The 27,601-nt window shown below is 42.4% G+C and overlaps 3 protein-coding genes and 1 long non-coding RNA gene across 25 annotated transcripts in view; 2 read left to right on the top strand and 2 right to left on the bottom strand.

The window, feature by feature from the left end:
• The first annotated feature begins 200 nt into the window (after nt 1-200).
• prkaa2 (protein kinase, AMP-activated, alpha 2 catalytic subunit) lies at nt 201-13,310 on the top strand. 14 transcript variants are annotated; one of them, XR_006843607.1, is made up of 12 exons: nt 202-499; nt 587-788; nt 1,967-2,108; nt 3,562-3,655; nt 4,419-4,563; nt 5,515-5,602; nt 6,247-6,471; nt 7,427-7,589; nt 7,874-8,212; nt 8,293-8,419; nt 8,545-8,669; nt 9,305-9,439. XR_006843607.1 is itself a non-coding variant. In XM_046391802.1 (11 exons), the coding sequence occupies exons 2-11, from the start codon at nt 689-691 to the stop codon at nt 8,601-8,603; spliced, it is 1,482 nt and encodes a 493-aa protein (XP_046247758.1). In that variant the 5' UTR covers nt 202-499; nt 587-688; the 3' UTR covers nt 8,604-9,447. The 14 variants fall into 14 exon arrangements, 11 of the variants coding, with proteins under 11 accessions (XP_046247762.1, XP_046247758.1, XP_046247754.1 ...); XR_006843609.1 differs by having other exon boundaries at nt 204-499; nt 8,596-8,669; XR_006843608.1 differs by having other exon boundaries at nt 204-499; nt 8,540-8,669.
• Nucleotides 13,252-23,685, bottom strand: LOC124060629 (FYN-binding protein 1). 3 transcript variants are annotated; one of them, XM_046391794.1, is made up of 20 exons: nt 23,550-23,685; nt 21,974-23,205; nt 21,662-21,828; nt 20,017-20,217; nt 19,672-19,909; nt 19,455-19,582; nt 19,072-19,100; nt 18,901-18,935; nt 18,560-18,728; nt 17,698-17,857; nt 17,441-17,570; nt 17,317-17,351; nt 17,154-17,238; nt 16,995-17,029; nt 15,535-15,604; nt 15,361-15,432; nt 15,244-15,263; nt 15,012-15,045; nt 14,559-14,666; nt 13,252-14,472 (listed from the first exon to the last, which is right to left on the bottom strand). In XM_046391794.1, exons 1-19 carry the CDS (start codon nt 23,556-23,558, stop codon nt 14,585-14,587), a joined length of 2,931 nt encoding a protein of 976 aa, XP_046247750.1. In that variant the 5' UTR covers nt 23,559-23,685; the 3' UTR covers nt 13,252-14,472; nt 14,559-14,584. The 3 variants fall into 3 exon arrangements, with proteins under 3 accessions (XP_046247750.1, XP_046247751.1, XP_046247753.1); XM_046391795.1 differs by having other exon boundaries at nt 13,252-14,469; XM_046391797.1 differs by having other exon boundaries at nt 15,244-15,260.
• Nucleotides 23,686-23,803: 118 nt separating this feature from the next.
• LOC124060631 lies at nt 23,804-25,213 on the top strand. The gene is made up of 3 exons (XR_006843610.1): nt 23,804-23,915; nt 24,653-24,739; nt 25,085-25,213. It is a non-coding gene; the product is annotated as an uncharacterized LOC124060631 (long non-coding RNA).
• Nucleotides 25,214-25,355: 142 nt separating this feature from the next.
• Nucleotides 25,356-27,601, bottom strand: part of dab1a (DAB adaptor protein 1a) — a 179,401-nt gene continuing 177,155 nt past the window's right edge. For all 7 annotated transcript variants that reach the window (XM_046390847.1, XM_046390852.1, XM_046390849.1 and 4 more), the window contains one exon: nt 25,356-27,473. Coding sequence is in view for 1 of the 7 variants with exons in the window: in XM_046390850.1 (XP_046246806.1) it covers nt 27,426-27,473 (48 nt within the window). In the remaining 6 variants the exon portion in view is untranslated. The remainder of the gene's footprint in view (nt 27,474-27,601) is intronic.

Raw genomic sequence — 27,601 nt, 5'->3', positions numbered from 1 at the left:
TAGGTTATATGCATAATATGTTGCTCGCAGCATGACAGGCATTTATTTATTTAGTACATTTTATTTTATTTTCTCGGAGTGAGTCATGTACCCTTTGTTAGCCTATACACCAGGTATTGTTTTACGGCTTCTTTGGCTACTAAACACACAGCAGGCCTAGCTAACCTGAATTATCAGCAAGGCACAAGGGTCTTTAAAGGCTCGTGTAAATGCTAGCTGAATTTTAACGTGCCACTTTGCACACAGTCTTCAGCCATGTGCTTAGAAATTTTACACTGAGCTATATAGCTTGAGTTAACGTAGATAGACTACAGCATCTATCAGTGTAGGCAGGCTAATTGACCGGGGCACAAAACTCGACGTAACACCGGCTCTGTGGGAGATGCCCACCGTGGAGGGTAGGTGGCAGTGGCCGTTGGGATCTTTGGGGGATAATCCCGGTAATGTTGATGCCACTCAGGCTACGCTAAACGACAAACGTCTTGCCTCCAGATAAGCAGGTAGGTTTTCCTGCCAGAATATTCACCGTAAAACCTGACCGTGCACATTTAACGGAATCGAGTCGTCGGTGGTTCTCCCCGTCCTCGCGGTTACAGAAGTGGCGTGCCCCGCCCCTACGTGCGCCCCTAAGGCAGGCAGGCAGCACACCCACCGTACCGAGCAAGCCCGGCCATCGGTAACGGAGAAGATGGCAGAGCGGCAACAACAGAAACACGAAGGCAGGGTAAAGATCGGCCACTACATCCTTGGCGACACGCTTGGAGTGGGAACATTCGGGAAAGTGAAGAGTTAAGTCATGCTTTTGTATTACACCGAGTTTAATGTGTACATTTGTGCCTTTCAGGTGGACTAATATGAAGTAGTGCCTCCGTGCCTTCCCCCCTCAACTGACAGCGCTGAACTTACCGGCGGTCAGGGAGAAGTTTACGTAGCTGGGTGGTTTGTCTGCACCGACAGACGGGATTTAAAGCGCAAACGTGATCTGAGAATCCGCTCGCTTCAAAGTCAAATTCTTTCACCGAAGCCCCTGTTTGTGGCTACTGTTGTCGGCTATGGCAGGTGTGATCACCTGGAGGACACTAGCTAAAGGGAGATGCACAGTCATACTCACGTTACACTCGTGTCGTTAAACATTGAGGAGTTCGTGCTGCCCTTTCTTGCGGTAAAGGACGTTGAGAAGCTTACTGCTTCACCGAAAGCCACTGTATACGCTCAGTGTCGTTAACTGACAAAATGTTTGTAAACGGTGTGGTTTGTCCGATATATTACCCTATTGCCAGCCAGTGATAGCCTGTTAAGTGCTGACTAAGTCGAGAAAACATTTTCCTGGCGAAAAGTTTTACTTAAGAGGCCTATCTTATTTCAGTTTTCTTAGCTAGTTTTCGGGCACTCTGCGTGACCTTGTGAGCTTGAACTCCGTGCTCACACCGCCTGTTTCTTGTGTGCGCAGTTCGAGGGATGTTATTTTAGCGGGTGTGGAGCTAAACCCACCTAAAGCCATCTCTGCATGTTTAAGCGGGCATAAATTCTGTATGAGGGTAAAGAAATTTATCTACAGAATCCATACAAAAGAAACGATGCTTGTTCGCATTAGAGTGAGCTCCTAAGTGCGAGGCAGGTCATCCGCTCTTTGTATTAATGCTTCATAACTGATGTTTTTAGCGTGAGCTGAGAGTAGGGATTGGCAGCTAATAATCTGTCCTCAGAGCTACTGGCAGGCTGATATCTCAAACACCTTAAACAAAGAGACCAGAAAATAAAGGCTGCAGTAGGGCAAATAAAAAAAAAACATTGAAGCCTGCTATGCACGTGATTTCCAAATGAAAAATCAACACAATATTACCTCTCACTGCCTCCCTTTGGGAACCAATATGTCTTTCTAGCTAACTGTCTGTCTATTAGCCCCTATGTTGTTTTACGATCTGTGTACTGTATCTGCTTCATGTCTGTATTCTTTTGTTTTTAGTTGGCGAGCATCAGTTGACAGGTCACAAAGTGGCTGTGAAGATCCTAAACAGGCAGAAGATCCGCAGTCTTGATGTTGTCGGGAAGATTAAACGGGAGATCCAGAATCTCAAACTGTTCAGACACCCACACATCATCAAGCTGTAAGTGGAGGAAGATTACACATCCTTCTGTCTCAGTGCTGACACACAACATAGAGAGATAACTGAGCTCTGTTAAATTAGTGGCTGTTGTAGTGGTGGCCTTTTGCTGTCACGTTCCCTCTGTGTTGTTGCATGGTTTGCCTGTCCCTGTTTATTTACTACAGCTGCGCTGCACTGAGCATGCCCACAGAGCTCCCAGGAGGCAGAACACACACAAACATGCCAACACACACACACATAGTCGTGTTTCCCTCATTTCAGGGGACATTACATAGACTTACATTCATTTCCTGGAGGCTTAACCACCACCTAACCATAACAATAAACATTACTTGCCTAATCCTAACCCTTACCTAAACCTAACCACAAACTCAACCTAACCTCAAAGCAGGTCTTTACTCTAATATTTAATGATTTACGCTGTGGGGACTTGTGTTTTGTCTCCCTAAATAAGGCAAGTCCTCACAATGTGACTGTGTAAACAGCTTTTTGTCCCCATAACTACAGGAATACACACACACACACACACACACACAGGCATGGAACTAGATAAAGAAATCTGCTCTGGCTAGTACAAATCTGCAGTTAAGATAATAGAAATTGCAGCACATGAGTAAGTCCTTGTCCTCATCCAGATGCCTTGGCTCCTTTTGGGTTTTTTCATTGGCCTTGTGTCCCCCCCCCTTCTTTTTCCTTCTGTTTCCATGGTCTCTTTCTCCTTGTCAGTCCGTGTCTCTCTGTGTCTCTCAACAATCTGTTATTTTTAGGCTGAGCTTGGGGTTAGTCCTCTGTCACACTGCAAGCTATGGCAGATATGTGAGCTCTCAGGTTGTGAGCTGTTGCACCGTGGTACACTTTCACAGAGACATATGTTCAAAAAGACATGCACAAACACACACTTTATCCGTTACAGGTAGCTTCAGGCATGGACACGGTCCTCAGCAAAGCACGCTGTGTGTGATATATGGGCTCTGTTTGTAAAATTAGGTCTAAATAAATTGAATTAGACCAAATATCTTGAAATATCCCTGATGCGCCCTCACTGTTAATGTTTCTGTGTGTATGTAGAATAGAAAAAACAAGAAATTGTGATTACGGTTGTGTTGACTTTGACAGCCTTGTTGTGCTACACCTGGCTCGACAGGAATGAAGTAGATTGTGATGAAGTGCAGAATCTCCCAGGAGCAACGATTCATGAGATTGGATGTGCATTTTAGTATACCTGACCTTTATGAAAATAATGCCTACTCTCAGCAGCTATACATCACAGCTTAGCCTTACCTTTCTGTGCATTTATTCTGTGAATTTTAAAGTAAATGCATTTGGTTTAGAGATTAAGAGATTATATAAAAGCCTGTTATTGGTATTTTCATAGTTCTATTTAAGTTTATGGATCATGATCATGAAAAGACTAAGGTGTTAATTAATATAATACATGTGGCTTGTGTTTTAGGTACCAGGTGATAAGCACACCCACAGATTTCTTCATGGTCATGGAGTACGTGTCTGGAGGTGAGCTGTTTGACTACATCTGCAAACATGGACGGGTAAGACATTTCATCCATTAACTGTCTGGTAGATAGATAGAGTCCTCATCAGCTGGATTCCACTGGTCACTGCATAATCATAGATTGTCAGTAAACACAGCGCAGTCTGGATAAACAGGAATTGTATTGTGACACTCTTTCTGAGTGTCACGATACTCAGAAATTAAACACAAATGACAGGATTGCTTTTTCAAATCGAATACTTTTGAACAGAAGTGGAAACTGTTGTAATGACCAAGCAAGGCTCTGATGTGTTTCTTTCACTTTAGTTGCATGCTACAGTTTGTATTTTTTTCTATTTTATGCAATAGTAATGTAATTTCAAACGAGTCATATGAGTCGATTTGTTCTCACTGTATTGACACATCGTTAAAACTGCAGCTATCCACATCGCTTACATATATTTTGTACCAAATTATTTTCTTCAGTTGCAGGCTTCCAAGTGATAATAGTTTAAAGTTTAGGAGTTACTATTTGATGGCAGTTTTTTGACACATCATAACTTTTCTGCTATTCTACCTGAGAGCTGTCAGTTATAATTTTAACATCATCTTTCAACATACTCACCTTTGAATGCTAGTGTCAAAATCAACTTTCTATATTTTTAATAGAATGCCACCTGAAGGTCATTAATTTGTTCTGAGGTCCGTAGCTGAGCGTGTCCTTTCTGTCTCAGTGTCACACAGTTGAATGCTCCTAAATTTAGAGAAGATACCCAGTACAGCCACAGTAGTATCAAATCCATTCTTATTGTGTTGTTCAGGTGGAGGACACAGAAGCTCGTCGTCTTTTCCAGCAGATTATCTCAGCTGTCGACTACTGCCACAGGCATATGGTCGTCCACAGAGATCTCAAACCTGAGAATGTCCTGCTGGATGCCAACAAAAACGCCAAGATAGCCGACTTCGGTAGGATTGCTAAAGAAGAGAGTTACAGCTGGAGGGAGAGACAGGAGAAGGAGAAACGGACTGGTCTGGCAGAAAAATTGTTATGGGATCTAAATGGAGAGAAAGCATAGCAGAACACAACTGCCTATATTCATCAGGGAATAAGAAAAGCAAAGAGGCAGAGTCTGTGGTGGAGCTGGGTGTTATGATCAAGTAATTGGAGAGATTGTTGTAGAGCACAAAATGTGTATTTAATTATACGCTTATGGAAAAGTGTGAAATCATCATCAGGCACCTGTTAACCTCATTAATAAATGAGAATGAATTTCTCACTGAACATGGTTTCTTATCAGTTGTGGCATAATTGTTCTAGCTGATTGGCTAAGATACCGTGCCTGATGCAATATGATCGTGAAAGAGAGAAATATTTTTAAAAACACACGAAGGCCCCTGTGCACAACAGGGAGTGTGGGTTGGAGAGAGATCCCTTAGCAACGGCCAGTTCTCATATCATGTCTGGCAGGAAGCCTTGAGGCCCAGTGTCATCTGATAGGCAAGGAATCGTTGGGGTGCGGCAGGGTGTGCAGCAGGAGAAGTGTTGTGACTGAGAGCAACAGACACTGGCAAGCAGTGAGAGGGAGCATTCAGGGAACAGGAATAAAAGATAAAGAGAAGGTCAGCACATCACATAGTGTCTGGTGTTCAGCGTTTGGCTGAGGGCCTGGCAGGCAGAGAGAGGCTCATCCAATTAGACGAGCTTTGTGTTGGGAGCTTAAAGTAAAAGAGGATAAAGATATCAGCAGTGTTCAGAGTGCTTACCTCTCACCCTCACTGTGCAAGGCCATGTTTTGTTTAACCTGTTTGTATCAAAGGATCAATAGCAACAGTGATAACAGAGTATTGTTTTATTAGTCTGTGTTACTGTCAAGAGTAAAGACTTGTGTGATGATAGGTTTTGTGTTTAACCAACAGGTCTGTCGAACATGATGTCAGATGGGGAGTTCCTCCGGACAAGCTGTGGCTCACCCAACTATGCTGCTCCCGAGGTCATCTCAGGAAGGTGTGTCAGGACGAATTTAGTCACCGTTAAATATCAACAGCATAAAGTACTAAACAGTCACATTCAGAGCTGCCCTGTGAAGTTTCCTTGTAAACAACATATTGCTTTCAGTCACGGATTCACACTGTGCATATCCTCGAGGTCTGACAAGGTCTAATGTGTTGAATGCATTTCCTTCCTCATGAAGCATTTGCAAAGCCCCTTTTTTTATTTATTTGAAATTAAATATAGAACCCAGAATGGGTTTATGAGTTTCAGACTTTATGAGCAGTCGATAAACAGTAAAGGTTTGTAAGTGTGTTTGAAACTGAAGATACTAAAGATATCTCATGTAACATGAATACACCCAATTCTTTATGAAGGACCTATTAATTATAAAAACACCAGTAAGGGATACTTTATTAAAGGAGTAATAGTTGTTGCAGATATAAGACCATAAACATGACTTTATGTCTGCTTACATTTGCATGTATGTTTCACAACATTTAGAATTATATGGTTACAGAGAGTAATAAACAACTGTTTATATATCACAGCTATATGAGGGCTGATAAAAGGTAGAATAGTGCTACCTGCTTCTCTGTGGATCTACACTGTACAAGAGTGACACACTGTGTGTGGTTCTCTTTTCATCTCTCTGTCAGGCTCTATGCAGGCCCAGAGGTGGACATCTGGAGCTGTGGGGTGATCCTGTATGCCCTGCTGTGTGGCACTCTGCCCTTTGATGATGAGCATGTCCCCACGCTGTTTAAGAAGATCAGAGGAGGTGTCTTCTACATCCCTGAGTATCTGACTCGCTCTGTAGCCTCACTGCTTATGCTCATGCTGCAGGTGGACCCTCTGAAGAGAGCCACCATCAAAGACATCAGGTGCTCACCTTACTCTGTCAGGTCAAGCGCCCCTAAAAGAGACCTCCTTTATCTTCTGTTTTTCAATTTTTATCAGGCCTTTTTTTCTTTTCTTTTTTTTCCTTGCTCCAGTTACACATGTGAAATCATTGTGAAGTGTTGCATTGGCAGTCGCTGCACTGATCTGATGATTACTGTCTGGTCACTGTCACATGATTGGTTTAAAAAAGCAAGTTTAAAGGCTGGACTTGTTGACATTTTTGTTGGAAATCTGAAATTAACATATGTACAATAGTGGCTTTGTTTGTCTTATTGCTAGACTTTAAGTTTAAAGCTCCCCCATCTTGCGTGTCATCATAGATACAGACAGTTTAACTTCATGCTCACTAATGCTTCTTTCACACTGGACAAAAAAGCCACGAACACCAACTGACATGTGGCTTAAGGGTGCACTGGGCATTCATTCTGAATCAGATCACTCTGCAGTAGTCTCAGTATTTATCTGTTCCAGCTTGGATCAGCATTGATAGAAACGTGACGCCTAGGTGGACACGCTAATTTGTGCTCCTCTCCAGTTCAGTGCTGTGACGCATGCTGAGGCTACGGATGTTGGCACGTAAACTGTTTTCCACCTGTCTCTGTTGAAACAGCAAGCTCTTGAACAGAGTTCAGTTGGAAAAGTAAAAGCTGTAGTGTCACCATTGTCATATTTGTGCATTCTGCTGTCAGCTGTTCTCCATCATGACACTGAATGTGACAGAAAGAAACACAAAGAAAGAAAAATCGACAGACAATCTTGTCTACTGGCAGTGAGAAAGGAGCCGATCAGCCTTTTTTGTGGATTTACCCATGTTTAAATAACTCACAAACCTATGCTGGTTTTGCTGTAATGACTTTACAATGACATTGTGGGATGAATCAAGAATCTAAATCACCTTTAGGTTTGAAATGACTTCACTGTTCTCTCACTTGTCAGGGAGCACGAGTGGTTTAAGCAGGACCTGCCAGGCTACCTGTTCCCTGAGGACCCCTCGTACGATGCCACAGTACTGGATGAGGAGGCCGTCAGGGAAGTTTGTGAGAAGTTTGAGTGCACTGAGTCTGAGGTTGTGTCCAGCCTTTTCAGTGGGGATCCACAGGTACACCAGGCACATTTGCAGTCCTTTGAGGAATAAATGAGTGATTCCTCTGTTTATTAAACTGTGACTGTTGTAGTATCAAAGTCATATCCCACAAGTTGATGTATCTATGTTTTTTCTGTGTATTCTTGGAGGTCATTATTTTTGATCAGGCGCCTAACAGTATCAAATAGATGAACATTAGAGTTGTTGTAGGCTTCAGAAATGTGAAAGTTTGTCTTTATCTTTACTGAATTATGTCCTAAACCTTCAGTTGACTGTCCATGCTTCCCGTGTCCATGCAGGATCAGTTAGCAGTAGCCTACCACCTCATAATAGACAACCGGCGCATCATGACCCAAGCCAGTGAGTTCTACTTGGCCTCCAGTCCTCCCCAGGGCTCCTTCATAGAAGAGGGTATGCCGCTGCCCCCAGGGGTCAAACCCCACCCTGAGAGGATGCCTCCACTCCTGGCTGACAGCCCCAAGTCTCGCTGTCCTCTGGATGCTCTCAACACCACCAGGCCCAAACCTCTGGCAGTGAAGAAGGCCAAGTGGCATCTCGGTATCAGGAGTCAGAGCAGACCTTATGATATCATGGCTGAAGTCTACCGGGCTATGAGACAACTTAACTTTGACTGGAAGGTAATAGAATTTATTTCACACATGCACATACTCGTACAGTGCGCCCACTCGTCTACTACGTATGTCATTGTGTGCCGTAGGTGGTGAACCCGTACCATCTGCGAGTGCGCAGGAAGAATCCAGTGACAGGAAACCTGGTGAAAATGAGCCTGCAGCTGTACCAGGTGGACAACAGATCCTACCTCCTCGACTTCAAGAGCATTGATGGTCGGTAACAGATAAAATTGACTTCAGAACATTTCTATCTTGTAATTAATACACCACTGCAAAACATGCATATCATTGTTCACATTGTTTTATCGTACAATGTGTATGATTCTACCTCAGTGCAGGTGCAAAGCTGATGAGGGCCAATACTGAGCAATTCAATTTGTGCCCCCCAGTTTCTTGACTCTAAAATCTGCTTTTGCTGAGTTGGTGGAGATGGGGGAGCTGAGGTGGTGTTTATGCAGATCAGGTTGCAGATTTTACTTGTCGTTCTTCTTTAGCATAAAAATTGCATTTGCATGTCAGCCCGTGCAGGCCATTTCTTAGAACTGCCTTTTTCACCAGTCACATTAACTTCTTTCATACATTTAGTTGTATTTATTTCACCTTCAGGCCTCAATTTAGCTCTGATTTAAATACACAGCAAGATATTAACCAGTAGGAACCCAGGTGGCACAGGTGTCACAAATATTTAAATGAGGAAAAAAAAGACTGTAAAGCCTAATGTAACTTGTATGTAGCATTGCAGCTCACCTTTTCCAAAACAACTTCAAAAATGTGTTACATGTGGTCTATTTGATCATTTTATGTCCACCATAATCTTCCTATAAAGAAACAGATCCCACAGATTTATGATGCCTCTTACCAGGAGTACATGTGGAAACCATCACCTTCTTCTGCCTCTGCATGTTTTAAAGATTAGCTAAAAGTGAAAACTGTGTGAACTGAATATAGAAGATTGAGGAGAATTTATGAATTGATACTGAATGTAATAATTGCATTTATAGATTTTGATGTTGGCACACTTTTCATATTATTAAACATCAAGTGCATGAACCAGTCCTCCATTGAATGCTAACACTGCTATCCTCTGCTCACCTTCAGATGACATCATCGAGGCGGTGGGCTTTAAATCGGGTTCATCCACTCCTCAGAGGTCGGGCTCCACAGCTGGTCTCCACAGACCCAGACTGAGCATTGACTCTGCGAGCCCAGCAATCGATCTGCCCCAGCTGAGCTCCTCTCTCCCGGGATCCCTGTCTGGTAGCTCCCCTCAGCTCACACCACGTCAGGGATCACACACCATGGATTTCTTTGAAATGTGTGCCAGTCTGATCACCACACTGGCACGCTGACACCTGTCCACTCCTAACCCTCACCATAGCCTGGATGTCAGTGGGGTTTTTTTTAAAGCCAGTTGCTGATATGGGATGTATGGAGTGTGGATGTTTGAAGTGACTTCCTCTTTATGTCTCCTCTTCATCTCCAGTTGTATTGCAAAGGAAGGATTAATGGAGATGTGAAAAGCAATGCTTGTGCCCTCAGATTAAGGAGGCATAGAGAGGAAGCCTTTTTTTTCAGAAAGGCAGATTAATATCTTCTTTGCTCTTGTTTTGTTGGTCCTGGGGTTAGAGATGTGGGTTTAAAACATCAGGCCTCAACTTGTGAAAACTGATCCAGCGACTGGAATCTGTGAACTGGTGGAGGCCAGCAAAGGTTCACTGTCACTCCTCTTACAAATACCTTCAATCTATTATGAAATGCTGAAATGTCACACCCCCCCCCCCAACATAACACTTAATGGCGGGATCTCCTGTTGAGCTTCACACAGACAGTGATCAGAGGTCAGTTTTGCCTCTCGTCTTGGCACTAGTTGTTAAAATTGACATTAAATCTGTGTCTGAGGGAACGTGTAATTTGATTTCAGGTTTTATATGGTTTGTAAAGACACAGCTTTTGTTATTCATGTATATTATATTTATATTACAATAATTTAGGTAGCTGAGAAGGTTGATAAAGGTATACCAAATAACAGACTTTATACACGATAAAGATTATTATTATTTAGATATCAGATCCATATTTATTTTTGTGAGATTGTTTCCTAGGCACTGTACTTATATTATTTAAGCACTACATCAACAGAGTTTTATCCTAATTTTGAACAGAGTGTAGAAGATTAATGAACTAGAGAGACAGCAGGATAGTAGGATGAGAACACTCAGCATGGATCTGATTGTATCCTGCATTTACGCACCATTTCACATGAGTTTTCACTACCCCCATATCACATGCAATGGACTATTACCATGTAGTTTAAAGATATTTTGCCTATATCTACTATTTTTACCCCACACAAACTTAATTTTATACTTTCAGTGACTGTCAAAAATATGCAACACACAGACTCCCTCGGTTAAGTAACTTAATATGCTGCTCACCCATGCATGTACAGAATGTAATTTAAAAAAATAAAGAAGGCCAGAGATATCTGCAAAAGGACAGAAACCATGTGCTGTTTGTAGAGGAGAGTGTGGGGATTTCTAGGGCTACAATTATTAACTATTCATTTTTATTCATATTTTTAGGAATTGTTCCCATAAGCCTATAAAATGTGAAACAGTGGAAAGTTTCCATCAGAAATTAGTGTCTGCTCCCTGATCTGAGGTCTTGAATTTGACTTTCTTTGACCAACCGTAAAACAACACACACATATCACAGTTAAATATTTACACTTATATTAAAGAAACAAACATCAAGAATTTTTTTTTACTTGACAAATTAAATCTAAATTGCTACTAATCATATAAGAGGACTGAGAAGAATGACCTCAGACTTATCGTCATTAAATTTATGTACATTTTGTGAGGTTAGTTGTGAAATGTGTGCGCAATGTGTGTGCAAGGCTGCTAGGATCTGATGTGATTTATGTATAGCTCAGTATTAATGGCATAAAAATAGTACAGTGCATCATGATTCTGGATCGCCTGGGCAATAGGCAGCATGTGTGTGGAGAATTGAACCGAGCCCCAAGGGACACCACAACTCAAAGAAGTAGAATTTCCTAGGGTGACAGAGGAAGCTCTGTTGGTGATGTTTGAATGAAGTAAGCTAAAAGCCAACCTGTCTCTAAGGGATGTAGGAGGATGCTGTGGTCGACTGCATTGGGTTCAGCATATAAGTCCAAAAGAATTAAGGTATTGAGGTATCGCCTCTGTCTGCGACCAACAAAAGGTCTTGAGTAGTCTTTAGTCTTTAGTAACCAGTAATGTTAGCAGGTAGAAACAAGCAGGTAAATCAAGTATGTGTCCATCCTCTAAGATGACAGATTCATGTGATATGGTGTGTATCTGCTGCAGGACAGTATAAGCCACAGAAACCTCCAGCTGCCTTAAAGAATGTGAGTTATTATTCTGTGCACACGTTCATGGAGTGTGTGCATGATCTAGTGTGTGTAATGGAGACTGGAGACAGGGTTAAGTGTGTCACATGACTATCATGTTTTCTTGCTGACTTGAGGCTGGTTTGTTAGGAGGACAGTTTTCTGTTGAGCGTTCCTAGTTTGTTCAGTCTGCACTTTAAAGCTGTTTGCAGATTCACAAACTTTGCTGTACTGTGGTTTCTGGTCCTACATTTTGATGAGTGTTCTGCATTTTCCTGTCAGATTGTATCATAGTTGGGTTGTGTATCGTTGTTGTTATGCAATATTTTGTCTAAATCTTTTTGTGACTGAATGTAAAGCGAAAGCCGGTGCTACTTAGATGAATCCTCCCATCTGTTTTTCTTTCAGTTTGTCCTCTCTGCGTTTTTGTTTTCATGGAGAACATTGAACACTTGCCTTTCTACTGGTTTCATTAAAACACAGTGGATGGAGGCGTAGTACATACTCTTTAGACTGGTATCACATACAGGAGACCACAAAATGGCCACTATTTAATATAGTCAATAGTCTCATTATTATTACATTGTTAGTTTCAGATGCTTGAAGGGCAGTGGGGTGGGGATTAGTGATTAAACTGTTAAAAAACTGTGAGGTGAAATAAAATGCAAATTTATCGTTTTTTCTTATTTTATGGCATTAGCATAAAATAAGTGTGATGAGATAACATTTCATCATAAAGGGCAGAATGGACATTTTTGGAAGTTGTTCCCCGAAAACTTTGTTGTACCCACAATAATCTGCCGTGGATTTAGGTTCGTTACTCTACACAGTTGTGTTTGTAGTGGAGTCATATTTGCCTTATGAGAGCATTGTAAAGATTGTAGGTTGAAACAGTGAAAGCCACATTCACTCTGCTGAAGCCCTTTATTACATGTATGCTGTTTTTATGTCCTGTGTGGGGTTGCCTTCACTGTCTGTGACAGCACATACTTTGCTGAATACGGTCTCATGTCATGTCTCCCCGCTGCAACACACATGCAACTGCACACACGGCTTTGTGAACGCTGATCCATGTTCTCGAGCCAACCTTCTATATTACACGTTATTGCTGTGTCTTAAACAACTTGTCCTCTGTACAGTGAGCTACTTCGGTCAGGGTTCTGTCTGCATTATGCATATTTTGCTGCTTGTGACAACAATATAAAACACTGAACAATGAAGTGCACTGTCTTGCAGAGGTCATATTTAAAAGCTCCTAACATAACCAGTATTTACTGTCAGATGTAGTACTGTATCATTACAGCTGTATGCAACTACCGGTGGCATGTTTGTCATGTAAACTCTAATCTGTGTTCAGAGTTGGGAAACACATGCCAGAGGGCCTAAATACAGACTTTCTGTGTCGTACCAAAGTGAGTCTTTTCAACAGCAAAGCTGTGCTCTTTCTGTATCTGTGGTGGGGTTCTGTTGTTTGGTGTAACCTTAAATAACCCCGTGTGTGTCGTATGTGTGTGATGTGTGTGTGTGTGTCCACAGTGCTTATTGTGAGAGAATGTGTATAAGGGTGTGTTTCTGCGCATGTGTGAATGTGTGTGTGTGTGTGTGTTTGTCTCTCTGTCTGATTGGGGTTTGGATTTCTCTCATTATGCACTGCATGATATTGCTGTTATGATTTGCACTTTAATGAGTATTTATTGAAAAACAATAAACAAACATATAAAAGGAAAATGCTTTTGTCCTAAAGGCTTTGTCAATTTCACACACACACGCTCACACACACACACACACCCATAGATGTCAACAACATGAAACTGACCTCAGTTGATTATCACACTACCTTCTCTTTCTGTAATACCTGAGGCACATAAAAGTGACAACTGCCAGACATCTGATCCTTATCTGTGACCAACACACAGCAGCTCGCACTAGCAGAAATCGTTAGCTGTATTTTCTAGATTACTCTCCATGTTGTTGTTTATCATTAATACATTAGCGATAATTATCATACTAACAAAACATATTAAAAACTCAGCATTTAAATACCATGACATGAGCAGTTACACAAGCAGTTCCGTAATCAATAATGATCATTAACAAAATAATGACGGTAAATAAAGTAGAAAAAGATGCTCATGTACAAAAAAGCACAGTAATATAAACACTTGGGAAAACCTGACCAATATCAGGTAAATGTTGATGATTTCTGTAGACACACATGAAGAGGACAGAGGATGAAATCACATATCACATTTCTTGTGGGGTACAGCTGGCTGCACAAAGACACTTGAATTACTACTGATGATCGAAGCTTAACCTGTGAATTATTTGTTCTTACGTTTGTCAGCTGTATTGCTATTTACCCATTTGCTACCAACACTGTAAACTGGTAACACGCATGCAGGACAGTAATTATGATACATATTCAGACACGGACACTGATATTCAGACTGCGGATTAGTGGTTGACCTCAAGGAACAACCTGGTCAAAGAAAGACTGATTACTGGAAACATGAATGAAAATGGTTACCATGTCCAATGTGTCTCAACCTGAAAAACAGGTGAATAAAATGTACCTTTCCCATTGTCCTCAGCTGGGATCAGCAGTTCAAAGTCGCTCAGAGCCACCAGGCAAAATGTCCCTCCTTGGTTTCACTTTGAGTGCTTCAGAAAACGCACACAAAGACTTGTAGTTTCTGAGATGGTTACAGAAATCCTCTTATCTTGCTCCTAAATCACCGTACCAATCTATAAATGCAGTCACCAGGTAAATAAGGTCATAGTCAAGAAGATGAAGTTACTGTGACAGTATTAGCTGAGTGACACGGGTCACGGTCTGAAGAATAACACCAGAGCGAAATCCTGTTTCCTCTGCCTGGCTTCTTATGTTCTGCTGTTACGAACAGAAAAACAGCATGTCAGTAAGATCATGTCACAGTGATGAGCAGAGAAGCGACAGTCCGGGTCATTCATCTTCACCTTGTGTTGTGATGATGATTCCACAGTCAAGCGTACAGGTCAGGAGGAGGTAAAATGGGCACATCAGATTGATCAAAATCCATTTCCTGTGTTGAACTGGCTTCAGGCCTGTGGAAAAGCAGATTTGAAAATAGCTCTTCAGGTGCAGCTATGTTATCTACTGTACCAACAGTGATCTCACTTTAACCATGAATATAACACCACTGACAAACGGGAAAGCATATTACAGTAAATCACAAACTCAATCTCCCACCAGGGCACAAGTCAGTTTAGCTTCCTGGTAGGAGAATGAGTGGTTTCCTCATCTGTCCCTCTTTCTCTCAAACACAAAAGAATAAGTCACTCTTTTCATGCTCAGCCATCCATTTCAGGCAAAAAGGAAGTAAAATGTATCTGTCTACAGGTTGCACAACATGTCTGGCATATTTCTTTGTGTCTGTGTGTTTTACTTACAAGTGAACTGCTTCTTCCTGCACAAGGACAGGACCTGAGATGAAACAAAATCCATTTAGCAAACACATCACATGCTTCACTAAGGGGATGGATGGATACACTGATTTGTCAATGACTGAAATAATTCACAATATGTCATTATACATAATATATACCACAGTATGTACATTGTGTGTTTCCATACAATACTTCTGTATAGTTTTTCTGTATTTTAGGATCAGGAATTACTTACTTGTCTCTGGTTCAGTGCTGCTGTAAAAAAAAAAGAAGGAAAAGCAAAAATGAAAATCCCATTTGTTTTGTCCATTTTTGTGTGTGTGCACGCGGGTGCGTGCTGCTCCATGCTTACCTGGCAGCTGCCTCCACAGGTTTGGTTGAATGGAAAAATGTAGCCAACTTCTGAAGTGCTTCATGTCTTGCTCTGACAAAAAGACAAATACATACATGTGCTCTACATTCACACTGTGCTTATGTGTGCATACGTGTTTGTGATCAGCTCTAAGCATAACGCTGGTAAACTCACTGGATGTGGGAGCCGTCTGCGCTGATGTCACTGTGACTGTGCTGGTGGTTTATACTGAGGTCTTTGTTTCCTATGAAAGGAAATAAGACAGGTAAATATAATTCACTACCAGAACGCATTAATAATACCATAATGACAGCAGTAAATAATGACATCGCAAAACCCTGGACTTTAATAGTTACATCTTCCTGTTTACATGATCAGCCTGCTCCTCCAGTGAGTCACTTGGCTGTGATTCAGCTTTTTATGCAACTAGGGCTTAGAGGTCAGGAAGTCTTTAAATGAAGTTTAGAACTGGAAGGTTTCGTGGTTTCAGCAATGTTGATGTGAACAGGAAGCTTAATGTTGTCAGTTAGCTGTAGGCTACAACATGATTTATTTTACAGCCAGATTAGTTAATCGTATTTGCTGGGCGTGATAAACCCATGGACACACAGAAAACCTTAAATAGATCACTTCTGAAACAGTACTGAGAAAAATATGATTCTCAGGCCAGTTCTGCAGCTATAAGGAGCTTTGATGTTTTTTCCCTATCATTTGCAAGCAGATTTATGGAGGTTTTTCTCATGACGGACATTGGGAATTGAGTTTAAGTCATACTGAGTTTAAAAAAAATTGTGTATCAAGTCTGTGTGTGCACATTTGACTGAGTTATGACTCCAAGATGGAGTACAATTTTTACTTCTGATGACACTAAGGGGTTTAAAGCAACTTAACTGACTCAATGCTCAGAGTCACAGGTCAGTTCTAACTGTGATGTGTTGATGAACAGGCCAAATTGGCTGGATAAACTACATTACCTAACTTCTTGTTCTTTCTAGAACAGCTATATGCACCTGTCCCTTTCACCTCACGCAGTACCTTGAAAATCCCTTTACAGTTTAAAAAAATGGTTTAGTTCTACAGGTGAACAAACTGAGCCCTACGCTCAAGTGAGTTTACAGAAAACAACCAGTGAAACGATGTACATGGAGATTTTATCCTCTTGGTGCTTTGATTACCACAGCTAATCAGCAGGGTAAAGATTTGGTGTGTACAATAATACGATACAATACAATAATAATGTTATTTACAGTGTGTGACACCAAAAACTCTGCATGGTGCTGTGCTTCTCTACAGCCTATGAATATGTGGCCTTGAAGGACCAGCTAAAGAGAAACACTGCTAAAACGATACTGTGCTTGAATGAAACAAACACCAACTTATCTGACACATAAATCAAGATGCTTGTCGTGTCTTTTGTCTATTGTATCAGCAAACCCAATCAACTTAACACATGCAGGAGATAGAGACAGCATAACAAATACATGTGTCACACAGTTTGTGTGGTATATAACTTACTGTCAGATGACAATAATGAGACAACGTTGTGACAACAATGATAGAGTTTCAGGGGATTAGTCAGATGAAAAGCAGTCACACCTTAGACAAAAGTTTCATTCTGGTTGGGATTTTCTTACCCATGTTTGGCATTGAGAATGTCCTGGTGTGGCCCCTGCAGAGAAGAAGACATTAACAAGACAAGGCCTTGGTCAGAGATCAGTGTTGCCACAGCTGCCGCTTATAAAAATGAAAACTGAACAGTTCAGTCATGTAGATTCAGGCCAACATGGACTTACGCTGGAGCCAGTGGATCTTTAGTTTCAATGGCAGGGGAGAGAGGTTCATCATCATCACCAGTCCACTCTTCACTATCATCTGAGACTGAACATCAACATAAAACTGCTGCAGAATAAGTCAAATATATACCTTCATGACAAACAAGAACAGGAAGATACTTACAGCTTTCTGCTGATAGTGGATAGTGATTTGAGGCCCTGAGAAAAAGAAAAGAAAACACAGCTACAAGCCATCTTTTTAAACAGTGTAATGAGTAATGAGAGACGTGATGCGCATGTACACATACCTGCTCCCCGTGCTGCCAACATCCACCTCAGTTACACTGCCGATGCTGTTGTGGGTGTTTGCGGCCTTCTTTCCCAACTCCAACATCTCCTTGATGTCCAGCTCCACATGATCCACTGCAACATACCCATCTGGAACGAACCCACAGAGTAAGTGGTGCCATCCACAGTCACTAACTACAGCAAGGTACTTTTCCCAACGAGACTTCTGCACAGCCTCGGGCACATTGGTACTGACAGTCTCTTCTTTTAAACTCACAGTTATTGCTGCTGTCTCTGCCCAGCCATTTCCCTTTGGGACAGTTGGTTGTTCGGATGATGCTGATTATGTCGCCGCTCTTGACAGGCAGATCGTTCTTACGTCCCTTGGTTGTTACGGTTACTTTTGCCTGATACATGGCGTCCTCCTGCCCTGTGATCTGACAAATACACCAACAGGTTAACACCACACATTCAAATATGTATGTAAATATGTACACACACACACACAAATAAGACTTACACACACATACACTACTTGCTACACAGAGTGACATAAACCATAGGAGGCAAAGCACAAGTGTAATTTATGACAATAATGATGGCTGTTACACTTATGGAACTGGACCAATGTTAGTGATTTCTGCTTTTCCTGCTATGACAAATCAAAACATCTATGGCAAAATAAAGTCTTTCCTAAAGGGTTCACACTATGATATAAACTGCAATGAACAGCGCATTGTGTGCTGATATATTGTTCAAAATTCACCCTCATTTTAATTCTGTTTTTGGTATCTTCCTGCTCCTGAGGGAAATGTTGCGACTTAAATGCTCCACTTCTCCACCAGCCAGCCAGTCCCTGCTTTGATTGTCTGCAGGTTTGTGGTGGAGGGGGGGTTCACAACATTGTAAGACCTTATTTGCTGTCTGCTGCAGTCAGCAACAACACAATGATAGCAGCATGAAACTAAAACAAGTTAAAAGATTCTAAAATGCAAAATGAAAATACTTCTTCAGCCTCAACTCTTTCATGGGGAGGAATGAATCCAGACAGGTTTGTATGCCAAGTCATATTCCCCACCCTCCCCCGCTGCTCGTTCACCTTCCACACCTCCCTCCTCTGTCAGAATATCATCACTCACGTTGAATTTCTTCTTCATCTCGTTCTCCCTCTTTTCCCTCTCTTTCTGCTCCTTCTTTTCCCTTTCTTGTTTCTCCTTTAGCTCCTTCTTCTCCTTTTCCAGGCGCTGCTTCTCTTTCTTTTTCAGCTCTTTCTCATCAGGCCCTTCGGCTGCAGCTTTCTTGTCACTCCTGCAGAAGAGCGAAAGAGGGATACCGTCTTGTTTTTGGTTTTTTTTGTTGCATGTTTGAATGGCAGAGGAGATTAGGAGGGAAACAAAGGCAGACCACATTCTCTCATCGTTAACAGTGTCTGGGGATAACTGTGATGAAAAGAGAAGTGGGTCAAAAAATAAGGCCTTACTTGCCAAACCTGCCCGTCTTGCTTTTCTCTTCATTCTGTAAACAGCAAGAGATACGGCGTGATTCATTTTGCATTAAATCATGAAAATCTCTGACAGATGAGCAGCACTTCTCACAAAGAAAAATAGGTTTTTAATTTGATAAGTGATTCAATTCTCATTAAGCTACTTACTGTTTCCTGTGGCGTCTCAGCATAAGGATCTGTGAAAAACACACAGTTATGTAAAAGATGTGTAATACTGTGTTTGATATAGTTTGACAAAATAATATTGTGGTATTGTGGTCTGCACTTTTGTCATTTAAATGCCTGGTCAAATGCTAATACTGAATCCAATTTATCTTAAAGGATGAATGTGAAATATATTGAGGGAATCAAGCTTTGGAATTTTATGTTTAATGTGACACTTGATTCATTCAGCCAAATGCAGTAGACATAATGTTTTCACGTGTAAAGTGGTTTAAATATCAATGAAATTGTTTTGATGTGAAAACATCACTGTAATCTGGAGTTCAAAAAGTCTCATTGGTAACGTGATAACCTCAGGGAGTCCTTACTCTTTGGTGGTCCTTTACGTTTCTTGCCACCGTCAGACTTTCCTTTCTTTTTGTTGGCAGAAGCGGAGACGTCTTCGTACACATTATCTGTGCTTTCATAGACATCGCTGTTGACTTCAGTTTGGAGCCTGAGTGAGTGAGAGGGAGGAACAAACAGGATTTAACACCAACTACTCAAGAAATGAACAAGTACTTCAGAGCACAGCAAGTCACTTACCCTGTCTGTGCTGGAGATTCCTGGGACATATAGAAAGAGGATTCTGGTGATGGAGTATCTTGGTCTCCAAATGCGGGTGCTGCATGGACCTCAGCTCCTGGAGTAGTTATCCCATTACTGTAAAACTCTGGCAGGTTCTGTCCATCTGGGGTATTTGTCCCTGTGTACTCCACATTCCGCCAGTCTGGCGCATCTGGGACATCCGTGGTCTCTGAGAATTCAGGAGGAGCAGGGATCTCTGTGGATAACAGGAAACACAATGAGAAACCAATACTGGGGTGGGGTGGGAGTTCAGGGGCTCAGTTTGGTTTCACAAAGTTGTAAGTGCAACAGTGGTAGCCACACCATTATTTTCCATAGGAGGAGGAAGAGGACGAGGGACGAATCCACTTAGGTCAACAGAGGAAGGTCTGTCTGGCTTCTCTGGAGGGGGAATCAGAGGACGTCGCAGGACCTTCCTGGGTGGAGGAGGTGGAACCACCATCAACTTAGGGACAGGGTTGGACTCCTCCTCAGTGATACCTTCCAAAACTGAAGAGGCTTGCTCTGCAAAGAATTATATTATATTAATACATGAGTGTATCATGATCAGAAAATCAATGTACCATCTGTCAGATATTTTCTGGTTTCACAATACTGGGCAAAGCTCGTATATAAACGCAGTACTGTAAAACAGTAAGCAGAGAGTATTAAAACCTTCAGCTGAAACACTTGAAGGGAGTTTCCAAGCACAGAAAGGCAGAGAAAGTGAGAGCAAGCTGGGTGGAGGAATTTGATTTGTGAGAAAAGCAAACCAGTTAAATAATCTGTGGGGGTTGTTGTGATATAACTCTGCAGAGCGGAGATAATGTAATTATGAGTGAAAAATCAGCACAGCTTAGCAAATAAACGCACAGAAGACCTTACTTCAAAAATATGCTGAAGTCTGACACTTCTTAATCCTAAAGTACTTGTCAAGTACTCTGTTCTAGAAAGGAGCAATATAATAAAATTACACTATTTTTCTTCTTTGCCTTACAAAATATATCTGCTCCAAACTGCATTTAAAATGTGGTTTCATTTTGCACAACAGGTGGCTTTGTAAATAAGAGGACAATAATACTAATCATTTGGCTTTCAGTGTCAAAAATGCTTCTCTGCTGAGAGTTATCACAAACATACAGGAATCTCACTTTACTATAATGTGTGACAACAGCCTCAAGGAAATGGCGGATGACATGACATTGTTTAAAATTTATATATACAATACATGAACACTTGCGTGCACAATTAATAAGTCCTGTAAATATGACCACTGTAAGCACAGCAGCAGCTCTCTTGTCATAATGATGGACACGCTCCTGTCATTGCTGACATACCTCTGAGCTCTGCCCTGCCTGCTGCGCACGAGGAATGACAGGACTCTCTGTGTATACCTCCTATCCAACACCTGAGGCAACTCCGTGGCACAAACCAAGCTATACATACCACATTTTGAGTACAGCTGAAATCCCACACTAGCAGCTGATGTTCTGCAGTTGCACAGTACCCACCTGATGCCCTGATGATGAGATATGCTGTTTCGTACAGCAACGGCTTTATCGGCAGTATGTATATCTTTTACATACACACACTGAATTTGTCTTGTGCATTTGTCCCATCCTTAGTTGAACACACATTTTACACCCAGCAAATTACATGCAGTGAAACACACACAGGAACAGTGGGCTGCATCAAGCGCCCAGGGAGCAAAATGGGGGTTAAGTGCCTTGCTCAAGGGCACATCAGCCAGCTAATGGAAGGGGGAGCATTTTTCACATTAATCACTCCACCACACCCAAATGTTTCCTGCCCGTGGGTGGGTGAATCGAACCAGCGACCCTCCAATCACAAGCTGCTTCTCCAACCTCTAGGCCACGGCTGCCCCAGTAAAAGAAAATCCAAAAATATGTCCACAATATAGCAAGAAGCAGAAAGGAGAAGGTCTCTACTGTGACTAGTGCAGACTTACGGTGGTCAAAGCCGTTAACTTGTGCTGGTTTCGGGAGGGCATTCCCTCGTCTACCCTCATAATCAATGGGTGGGAGGTCTGGCAGAGAGCAGGTGGAACTCTGAGGAGAGGGAAGCTCTTCTGGAGGTGGAGTTAGGGAGTAGGATGATGTGGGGTTTGTCGGTGGACTGAAAACAGAAGAAGAAATTGTAGGATGTTCTTTCTTTTAAATTCACAGTCCAGTCCAAAACAACTTAAATGTTTGCTTTCACTTAAACAATGTTTTACAATTTTTGGTATATTTTTGCATTGATAAAGTTGTATATTGTTCACCTGGTGTTCTTCCTGCGTGCCTTCTCCAACGCATTGAAGATCCTCTGGTCACATAAAGTCCTTTTCCCTGTGCTCATGTCCTCCGCCCTCTCCAGGGCGGACAAGGCTGAAATAGGACGCACAGCTTGAGGAGACGACGGGATGGTTGGAGGGTCTATGACTGAAGAATGGGGCTTCTCCACTGCATCTGTGTTCACAGCCTCAGGCTCAGGCTCAGGCTCAGGCTCAGGCTCAGGCTCAGGCTCAAGCTCAGGCTCAGGCTCAGGCTCAGGCTCATGTGGTGATGGAGGGGGAGTGGAGGCCACCAGAGGAAGATCAGAGATGGCACCTCTTGGTGGAGGGGTTGGGGCAGTGCTGGGTGGACTTTGAATGATTTCATTTTGGCTGACCGGCCTAGAAATGGGCAGGGCAGTAGTTTCTGTCTCAAGTGGGGTTTCATTCTCTGGGGCTGGAACTTGAGGAGCTGGGATCTCAGGAACAAAGGCGGGGGTTGGGGTGAACTCAGGAGAAGCAGGGATAGTGGAGGGCGGGGTAATTTCCACTGCAGCACTGGAATCAGGTAAAGTAGGGATGTTTGGTAAAAGGGCTTTTGGTGCTGAGGTTTCAGGCTCTCGTGGTGCATCACCATAGTCAGAAGGTACTGGGATAAGTGGAGCTTGTCCTGGAACATCTGAGCTGGGGGTGTCTAAGATCGGATCAGCCAGGACCTCAACCGAATTTCTTTTTGTTGACTTCTTGAAGCCCAGAAAGCCCTTTTTTGTTGCTGGGGCTTTCGGTGGAGGCGTGGCCGGCACGAGCTCTGCTGTGTTCTCCTTAGATGATGCAGTGAGCATCAATGAGAACTTCTTATCTTTAGTGTTCTCTTTCTTCTGGTTCTGATCTGTTGAATCATTATCAAGCTTCTCTTTGCTTTCTTTTGTTGACTTGTCTTTACCTTTTTTCATCTTCCCTTCACTCTTTTTAGAAATTGTCTGAATGAGAGGCTTCTTGCTCTCCTTCTTCTCATCCTTGAAGACCACTCTGGGGGTGAGCGATGTCTTCCCCTCCAGCGTCTGGTTAATGGAAGTGAGCAGGGATGGGCGTGCTCCTACTGGGAGGTAGTGAGGGGGGGTCTGGGGAGGAGGGACGACCTTCGGTTTCTCTGGGAGTGCAGGTTTGATCTTGGGTTGCTTCAGGAGGAGTTCTTCTTCCTGGAATTTGGCCCTAAGGGCTTTAAAGTCCATTTTTTCCTCCTAACGAAAGATCACAATGGAATAGCCTAAGGTATAATACTACTACATATAATATATACATTTTACGATGTTGTCTAAGATCACAAAAGTTATTAAAGACGGTGTAATGCTAAAATGAAGAATGAACTAATTGGTATTAGTATTTGTGTGTAGCTGAATAGACAAAGTAGACAGACCTGATTCATAGTGATCCACCTATCTAATCCAGAAGGTTTCAGCACACACCTCACACAGGAGGGTCAAATTTGCACAACGTACAATTTAGTTGCTGGACAACTCCCAGACACGAACTATCAACACATTGTAAAATTTCAAAATAACAGCAAATATCGTGTGATCCTTACCTGATCCATCGTGTTTTTAATTATCAAACCAAACGACAAACGTTCTTCTTAGTCAAATGAGTCCGCTCCGGCGAGTTTCTTCTTCAGTTTCGCATCATATCATCACATATCCGACTAAAACACACCACGGACGAAAACTCAACTCAAGTGCGCCCTAAAGAGCGGAGCGGAGCGTCCCATGAACACAGCAGATGGCTTCAGAGGAAGAATGGGGTTGAGCACTGACGCTCATCTTTCAAAAACACAGTTCGTCTCGTCAAACGGGTCTGTCCCCACATTTGCGCATTTAACGCACTCTCACCAGCACGTTGATTTTTTTTATCCTTTAGGAATGTCGCCCGACTGGCACTGCGCGTACACGCAAACGTGAGTCACTGTCATGAAACCTGGACGGGTTTTTCTTTAATTCCTTTTTTATATATAGGAAGTAATGTTACGTAGCTGTAGTTTTTGTTGTGATGATGTGATGTCATGGTAATCAGCCTTTATCTGTTGTCAGTGGCTTAAGTTGAATCTTGAAGGTTAACGTAGAGGGAAAGGAAACACAAGAGGTCGGTCAACATTCCAAGTTTGCTCCACAGAATACTAAAGTACTTAAACAGGCATTTGTAATATGACATATAAACACCACATGCTACAGGCACATGGCCTCACTAAGACAGGTTCCAAGGGGTTTCTCTCTTATTGCCAACCTGAGCTTGTGCTGACAGGTGTGTCAGGGTCTCAGCTCAGCAGGCCTCACATACAGAAACCGTCGTTTGTCATACGACTTTCAGACCACAGGTCAGTTTTGACATGCCGTAACTGTGAGGGGACTGCAGCACTGTTTGATTGCATAACTGACCTGGTCTTTACAGAAAAGTACTGGTAGGCTGAAAAATCGTTTAAACTGAACAAGATGAAAGGGCTGATTCACCCTGGAGAAAGATGCTTTTGCATGTACCCTTCGTTGTGTCTTCAATCCTGACTTTTATCTGCTTAAGTTTTGCCATATCAGCCTGAAATTTCCAGCGCTAAACAACGGAGGTAAACTGAAGTTCTTTTTTGGCATTAAAAAAAAAGAATGTTTATAAAAAATTCAGCTGAAGCTTGTCTTTTCAAAGGTAATGTACCGGTTATCCTGGACTGTCCACAGATTTGAATGTTGACAGTTTTCACAGAAGAAACAGTCCCAAAGAAAACTGCTGACGGTGAGGATTGTGGATTATCCACTAACTGGGACAGCATTTTTGGAAAGACACACTGCTGTCAAATGTAATTTTCAATGCTATGAGCAGCAAGAAAATAAATTCCATTCATGCTCCACTATATAAGAGTGGTGGCTCAAAGATGAATAACTCAAAACCTCCTCATGTAAAACTGGAAGTAACTGCAGGGCCAGATCCCACTGTGTGTGAGAAACTGTTTTGTGTGTGTGTTCAATTTAGGTGAACTAAACCTTTACAAAATCTTTAGTTTCATTTTATCATGTAAAATATGGAAATAACAAACTGTGTTAAAGTTTGTTCTAATGTGTTTCTCTTTTCAATGGAAAGGAGGGGAGAAACAAACCAGGAGTAAGGAGGCCTCTGATTTGCAGTCAGTTGCTAATAAAGCTGATGAAAGCTTGCATTCGAGTCTGCCAGCGTAGCAGAATGTGACAGGCCATTAAAGGCATGTTAAATTACAACGAAATAGTGTGGCTCTTGCTTTACACTAACTAAAGACTCATTGGGGTCACCTCTGCCAGGCACACACCATTAGGCTCACTCTCTCTCTCTCTCTCTCACACACACACACGCACAATACACATTAATAGACATATCAGTCATTTGGGATGTGTTTATTTGTAACAGTAATACATGGTGGAATACGTAAATTAAGAGAGAACCAAAAAATCATCTAAAAACCCACTGTAGAATGTCATATTCATTAAGATAAAAATAATGTGTCAATTTACATTAAGAAACTGTTAGCTGAGGTAAAGTTAAAATAGGTCTAGAAATGTTATGTACTCAAACAGCAACGTTTCCCTTTTTATTCAGCTTCTTCGCTCATCTTCTAGTTGTCAAATTTTTAAGTTAATCAACATCATAGTCCAAAAGAGTTCTCAAGTGACATGGGGACTCTGGCCATAAAATAGGTAGTCACTGGCATCACAGTTGATGTAGTTGTAGCAGAGGAAGCTGCAGTCCACACACAGAAGCTGGGACAGCAGCAGTTTTGGCACCTGACCAACAGACAGACAGATGGGCAGAGCATCACTGTACCTTAAAAACTAGGATGGAGGACAGGAGCAGGCTGGGCTACAGAGAGTGAGACTGTGTCTGCTGCCTGCAGTGTAGACTTGGAATATTGTTTTATGGCACTGAAACGCAGGACTGCGATGCAGAAATGGGCTTTGGATAACATCAACTGCAGAAGCAAATTTTTTGAGGACATAATAGTGTGAGGTGATGGAATTTGAAAGGACAAATATGTGAGCAGCTGTTAAGACAAGGACCTGCAATATCAATGCACAAGAACAAAACAATGTCACGGGGCGAATTGAGGAAAACAAAACATGGTGGGGAAACTGGGAAAAGACAAAATATGTTGGTATTGCTTGGGTTAATGTCAAGAGTTTGCATAACTGAAGCCTTCCTATTTTATGGCACAGAAGTCCGGTGGACAAAATGGTTGTTGTTATCATTATTTACAAAATGAGTTTGGCAAACCAACGATCAGATGCCTTAAAGCCATGTTGACTCTATAACTCCTATAGAGCTGACCCCAGCGGCTTGATTGACTTATAAAATAAAAATTCCATTTTTCAATTTGTTCTTTTTTTAATCGGTATTGTACAAAAGCTATAGAGAATGAACAGTTCAATCACAGAATCTGTTTGACTTGCAACTCTTCCCTCTCAGGGTCCATTCCTCAGTATGTCTGGTCCTCTGGCCTCTGTGTGAGTCTGTCTGTGAGGAGAGACATTTGGCAAATTACTGTGTGTGTGTGTGTGTGTATGTGTGTGTGTGAGAGAGAGAGAGAGATTGTGAGCAATGGCTCTGTTTGTTGTGTGTGTATGTATGGTGAAGATTCGTAGGCTGATTGCTGTGTGCACAATATGCGTGTTGTCAGTGTGTGAGTAGCTCCCAGAGAGTCTGTTTCTGCATAGTGATCCAGCAGACACTCACAAAGAATGGAGAGATAACGCCCGAACCAACCAACCAACCAATCAGAAGCAACGATCTCAGTAACGGGCCATCCCTAATAGGCCCGTTAGAGTCTAGCTCCTCCTGTGGGATCCCCTCGCCACGGATGCAGATTCAGTCAGTTAAAACGCAAGATGATCGTTCTATTCCAGATGAGTGTGTGTGTGTGTCGAAGACAGGGAGGCACTGCTTGATTCAGTCCCTCCTTGGCAGCACAGTCTCTGGGCCAGACACAGGAGACACAGGGAGGGGCGTGGGAACAAAGACAGAGAGGAGGATGGGAGGGAACGAGGGAGAAAGGAGGGAGAAGAGGAGCAGGATATGTCTCTAAGGCTGGGTGTGAGTCGCCACAGGGAGAAGAGAGGAGAGGAGGAGACGGCGCAGTGGACGAAGAACTGCATCCGTCTTGGTGATTGATATCCCTCCTGCTTGGTGTGATGTGACCGAGAGGGCTCTTTCCTTTCAGGGGAAGAGCAGACTGCAGCGAGGAGGAGGAGGAGAAGGAGGAGGAGGAGGACTGGGAGAGCGTGGAGGCTCCTCCTGGGAGGTTGTTAGCCAGAGGAGAAGAAGAAGGGCTTGGCCAGGCAGGGAGATGTGCCAGACAAACACACACACACACAGTCACACACACACAGTCACACAGAGTGAGGGTTCTCCTCCTGTTCTCTCAGCGTTGGTCAAGTCTGTCTTCCCGTGTGTCTCTTTATTTCTTCCCTTTGTTGATCTGGGCGTAGAGAGGGTCCTTCCCCTTCTGTGCATGAGAGAGAAAAACATCAGGACTTTTTTCTGTTAAAACCTGTGATGCGTAATCCCGGCTTTCTGTTTCTGATTCATTCTCTCAACTGACTGAACTGCAACTGTCACTAACCTGCAAGCCCG

Source organism: Scatophagus argus, chromosome 6 (genome assembly GCF_020382885.2).
Source record: "Scatophagus argus isolate fScaArg1 chromosome 6, fScaArg1.pri, whole genome shotgun sequence".
NCBI lineage: Eukaryota > Metazoa > Chordata > Actinopteri > Scatophagidae > Scatophagus > Scatophagus argus.
Note: the sequence above shows the minus strand (reverse complement) of the source record. Positions and strands in the feature narration are given on the sequence as shown.